At 38.5% G+C, this 5,280-nt stretch overlaps 1 protein-coding gene across 1 annotated transcript in view; it reads right to left on the reverse strand.

Moving 5' to 3' along the window:
• CEP97 (centrosomal protein 97kDa) overlaps positions 1 to 5,280 on the reverse strand; it is a 44,221-nt gene that overhangs the window by 14,811 nt on the left and 24,130 nt on the right. Inside the window, exons 7-9 of the mRNA XM_006890008.1 lie at positions 3,087 to 3,251; positions 2,383 to 2,516; positions 661 to 1,435 (exon numbers count right to left, since the gene is read on the reverse strand). Coding sequence (XP_006890070.1) covers positions 661 to 1,435; positions 2,383 to 2,516; positions 3,087 to 3,251 — 1,074 coding nt within the window. The remainder of the gene's footprint in view (positions 1 to 660; positions 1,436 to 2,382; positions 2,517 to 3,086; positions 3,252 to 5,280) is intronic.

Genomic DNA, 5,280 nt, shown 5'->3' on the forward strand with positions numbered 1-5,280 from the left:
TATCTTATGATTCTAAATAAATACTCAGAGAAGCATGGCTTGAGGTCTTCAGTCGAGAACTGCTGACCCCCTGTTTTATGCTCTCTGCTCTATCTCAAAAAAAAAAAAAAAAGAGTGGTGGACCCTGACGAAGAGGGACTGCCGCAGTGACTGTGGCAATGGGCTCCAGTATTTGAAGAAATGATGAGAATGACACCAGAGAGAGCTGGGTCGCTGTGAGTCATACTCAACTTGATGGCACAACAATGCTTCTTCCATAATGCTCACATTCATACATTCAACATTTATTGCTATATGCCATCTATGGCCCAATCCTTGTAGTAGGATGGAGATTCATAACACAGCCTTGCTCTCAAGATGTTTTAAGTCTCAAGGGAGCTCTGGTGGCCTAGTGGCAAGAAGCTGCACTGCAATCTCAGAGGAACAAAGTTCAAATCCACCAGATGCTCTGCTGGAGAAGGAGGAGCAATCTCCTCCTGTACCAGTCAGTCCCAATTTGACAGTACACACACAAAATATAATTTAAAAACAAAAAAAAAGAAAAGAAAAAGAAAGCAAAAAAAAAAAGATGTTTTCAGTCTCTGGTAGTAGACAAAGTAAATCGGACCCCCCCCCCCAAAAAAAAAAACCAAACTGCACTAAAATGGGCTTTTGACCTACCTTCTTATTTCATCCGTTAAGGAGACGATGTGTTCCTGCATTCTGCGCAAGCGAATCTCGTAGCGGACGTCTTTGGCTTGAGGGTTGTAGTTTCTAGCATAAAATCCCCTCCAGTAGGCCTGAAGCTTGGTGGCTGCTTCATTCAATTTTTGAAGAGAGACTTTATCTTGCTCTGAAGCAACAGATCTCTGGGTCAAACCCCTACAGGAAAGTTTCTCTGAAGCCATTTGACACGTGGTTTCTTCATTATCTGACCGTGTAAGGAAAACATTGTGTCCAAATGACTTAGGGTAAGATGTACGAACATGGTCCTCACCCTTTGAGCCAGTACTAGTTATTGTTGACTCAGGACAAGGTAAGAGTCTAGTCTTCTCATTTACCTCTGCACTGTTCTCAGTTTGCACAATTTTAATAGAATTCTCATTTGCAGCCCATAAAGCTTTTTCCTCTTCCTTATCTAAGTCCTGGTTTTCCAACCTTTTCACAGATTCATCTACAACCCCTTCATCTTCTAAGTCCAAGTTAATACCTTGTAGCCTCAGTTCAACTGTAGGTGATACTGGAGATAATCCTGAAGCAACTGGCATAAAAGTAGACTCTGAAGAGAGTAAACTACAGTTTAACTTGTCCTCATCCGTCTGTATGTCTTCTAGGTGCAGATCATTTCGAGAATATCTTGGAGTGTGTATAGAGGCTGGAAAGTTGCTCTTAACAGTATACAACTGCTCTTCTTTACTGCTTATCCCAACCCAAGAATTGATTTGGATGACAGGTTCTACAGAGAAAAATAAATGTATCATTTACATCACTAAATATTTCAAGAGGTTTTTGTAGTTATATTCTATTAAATCTAATCCCTTACATCTGGCAAAATGTAATACAACACCATAATAATTCTCTCCATTATGCCTAAAATATCAAACAAAATATTCTTTTAAGAAAATGAACTCTAAACAAATCACAAGAATCATCAAAACATCAGTTCTACACAAGAAGCAGAAGGATTAAAAATCATTTGAAATATTAGAAATAAAAGTTACACACACACGATAGATAGATTGACAGATCGATAGATAGATACACACACACACACACATATATACCTATATATACTTACATATTGTTTATATAGGGAGCTCTAGTGGCTGAGTGATAAGGAGTTATGCTGCCAACCCAAAGGCATGTAATTCGAATCCACAGGAGAAAGATGGCTAATCTTGTTCCATGAGAGATTTATTACCTCTGAAAACCCACTGGAGGGTCAACTATAACTCAGTTCCAAGTCAATAACATATTACATCAACAAAAATATAATAAGTAAGATCTGTCTTGGAGAGGGTAAAACCAAGTTTGTCCTTGGAGGCTAGGATTTTGAAGTTCTGTCTCACATACTTTGGGAATGTGGCCAGGAGGGACTGGTCCTTGGAGAATGACATGACGCTCAGAAGGGTGGAGGGAGATCTCAGGAGAGGAAGACCCCGCATGAGAAGGACTGACTGATACAGTAACCGGAGTAATGAGGATAGGCATGCTGGAGTCAGTAAAACTGGCTCAGGACAGGGCAGACTTCCGAGTCTATACAAGGATCACTATGAATCACAGGTGACTCAATGGCACATAACAAATGATCACCAACTAACCAACCAACAACAACAACAAAAAAATTCAGAAAAATAACCACTTTCTTCTGTTTTACAGTCCCAAACAAATCAAATGACTTACCATTTTCCTGTACTATTTGGCAATCTTGAATAGGACTTGAACACTCAGGTATAATGGGTGACTTTGTTTCAACAGGAGCAGGAGAGGATATATCATCATTTTGGCTTTGAGTCATTAACTGTCTCTGGTGAAACCTGAGAAATCAACATCAGATATAATTTAATACACAACAAACCCCTAAAAGATGGCTTTTCTGCTTTCTATGTGATAAAGTCCACATGGTGAAAGTTCAAATGTTTTAAAAGTAGTTAACTTTCACAAACTTCAAATTATAAGACCACATTTGAGACAACTTGATAGAAAAGGTTAAGAAACCTTTAAATTGCATAAACCCACTCTGCTAAAAGTGACAACTTTTAAATTCTCTGTATTTCTTAATGTTATTTAAAGCCCTATCTAAACAGTTACCGCAACAGAAAAAATAAATTTGTTATGAATCACATGTGCCCACACTGCTTAGCTCTTCCTTAAGAGGAAGTGCTCGGCAATGCAGAGGGCTGAGTGAGCAGGACTGCCCTGTGTGACTGAGGACTCCTGCAGGATTGTCACAGTCATCAGGGCTTGAATGGGCAGAAGCAAATAGGGGGAGCTACAGCACTGCCTTTCATATATCACTTAGCTCTATGAACACTGCAGAAAATACTCGGAAATACTTTCACTTGTAATTTCATGAGTAAGTTAATTAATAAATTAATTGGATTTACCTCTGCTTGCTCAGAATCTTCTCTAGCTTGGCATCCTCTGCAGTTTGAAGACCCAGTGTAGAAGTGAGAGGACACACTGTAGCCAAATACTGGACAAGCTGGATGTGCTGGCTAGGCCTATACGCTCTCCCTTTGCCTTGACTATAGAGCCACTCTGCTTTCAAACTGAAAGTGGGGGAAATAAAGTAAAAAATGGGACTGACGTGAGTAAGAAACATTTTTAAGCAACAATGAACTTCTTTCTTAAAATAGGGTTTTTTTCCATAAATTAAATAAAATTTACACGTTTGATAAAAGAAAAATCCTTTTTTTAACTTCCCCCCTCACCCCACTCTAATATGCTTTACCTTTTTTGCTCAGGATAATTTCTACAGAATTTTATTAGTGATTTCAAATATTTTTAAATCTTTTCAAAGAAGCAGTAAGTATTTCCTCCATCAACTCTGTCAAAACTAAGTTCCTAAATAGACCAACTGGGTTTAAATGCATGATTTTATAATGATAGTTAAAAATAATAAATTCATCAATGTTGGAAGAAGTAGTGAATTACCTACTAGTTCATTTCTTTAAAAAATGGTAAATAAAAGAATTCAATATTACTAATTGTACTTTTTCTGTAAAAATCATAAGTATAACCAAATCATACCTTCACATAAGTATTCCAGGTTATAAAGAAAGGAATAACAGAACTGGAAGTACACTACTTTGCAACCCCTAAAGATTTAGGAAGCAGCAGTGGCATCCACTTCTAAACAACATCCCTCTGAAAACTCAATGAACTTTGATAAAAATTGACAGTTATAGAAAGGCTTCAGGCCTTTTGTCCATAGGGTTGCTGGGAGTCGCGCTAGACTCGACAGCAACCAACAACACAGCAAAGACTTAGTGAATCAATCCTTATGATGCTACGGTTAAAATACTCACCTGCTAACCAAGAATTTGACAGTACAAACCCACCGGCTGCTCTGTGGCTACAACTGGGCTTCAGTGAAGACTTACAGCCTTGGAAACCCTATGAAGCACTTTTCTGTCTTACAGGATCACTCTTAGTCAGACATGACTTCACAGCATTGGGAATGACTTAAGGAAGAAGCTCTGGTAAGGCAAGTATTAATGTATTCAGCTGCTAACCCAAAAGTCAGCAACTGGAACCCATCTGGGGAGACAGCCTGCTTCTAAAAGATGACAGCTTTGAAAAACCTAGATAGAGGAACATTCTCTCTGTAATTGGTTCTATCTTCTAATCCAGTAGGGGGTCCTACAGGATTGCTATGAGTCAAATCAATTCAATGAGAATTGAGATGTAATGACTTGATGACTCTAAACATTAATCAAAGCTACTAACACAGACACTACAAAAGCAAGGCACAAGCTCAACACACAAAAATTAGCTCGGTTCCTCTACGTAAACAAAGAAAACCCTAAAAAGCAAATTAAGAAAACAACACTAGATACCATCTCACCCCAGTAACAATAGCTAAATTTGACAGGGCAGCAAGCAACAAATGCTGGCAAGGTTGTAGAAAGATGGGAACTCTTATTCACCGCTTATGGGAATGTAAATTGGTACAACACTATGGAAGGTGATCTGGCACTTTCTCAGAAAGGTGGAAATGATGCACACCCATGTTAATCATGGCTTTGTTCACAATAGCAAGGAGTTGGAAAAAACCTAAGTGCCCATCAACAAATGAACGGATAGAGAAGCTCTGGTATATTCACACAATGGAATACTATGCTGCATTGAAAAACAAAGAACTCATGCAATATTATTCAAAATGGGTGACCCTGGAAGACATTATGCTGAGTGAAATATCTCAGTCACAAAAGGACAAATACGGCATAGTGCCACTTGTAAAACAGGACTGACATCAGGGTTGAGGGGAGAGTGAAAGAGATGGGATAAATAATGTATACTGCATTGAAACAGATGAAGGAGAAACCTGTTTAAAAGGGATATGTGATTAGGTATTATTGTCACGACAGGAGTCCAGAGTGAAGGCTGCATAGTGGAGTGGACCTGGGAGGAGGGATGGTAAAACAATGAAAGAATTTTTCTTTTACTTTTCAAAGAGAAGAGTGTACTGGGGGGAGGGGTTGGGCAGGGAGAAAAGTGCAACAATGAATGAATGGAAATCCAAAGTCTCTGTCAATTTTCATTAAAATTAATAATAATAAAAAAATTTTTTAAAAA

The sequence above is a fragment of the Elephantulus edwardii genome, unplaced genomic scaffold (assembly GCF_000299155.1).
Source record: "Elephantulus edwardii isolate Elephantulus edwardi_28Jun2011 unplaced genomic scaffold, EleEdw1.0 scaffold00085, whole genome shotgun sequence".
Lineage (NCBI taxonomy): Eukaryota > Metazoa > Chordata > Mammalia > Macroscelidea > Macroscelididae > Elephantulus > Elephantulus edwardii.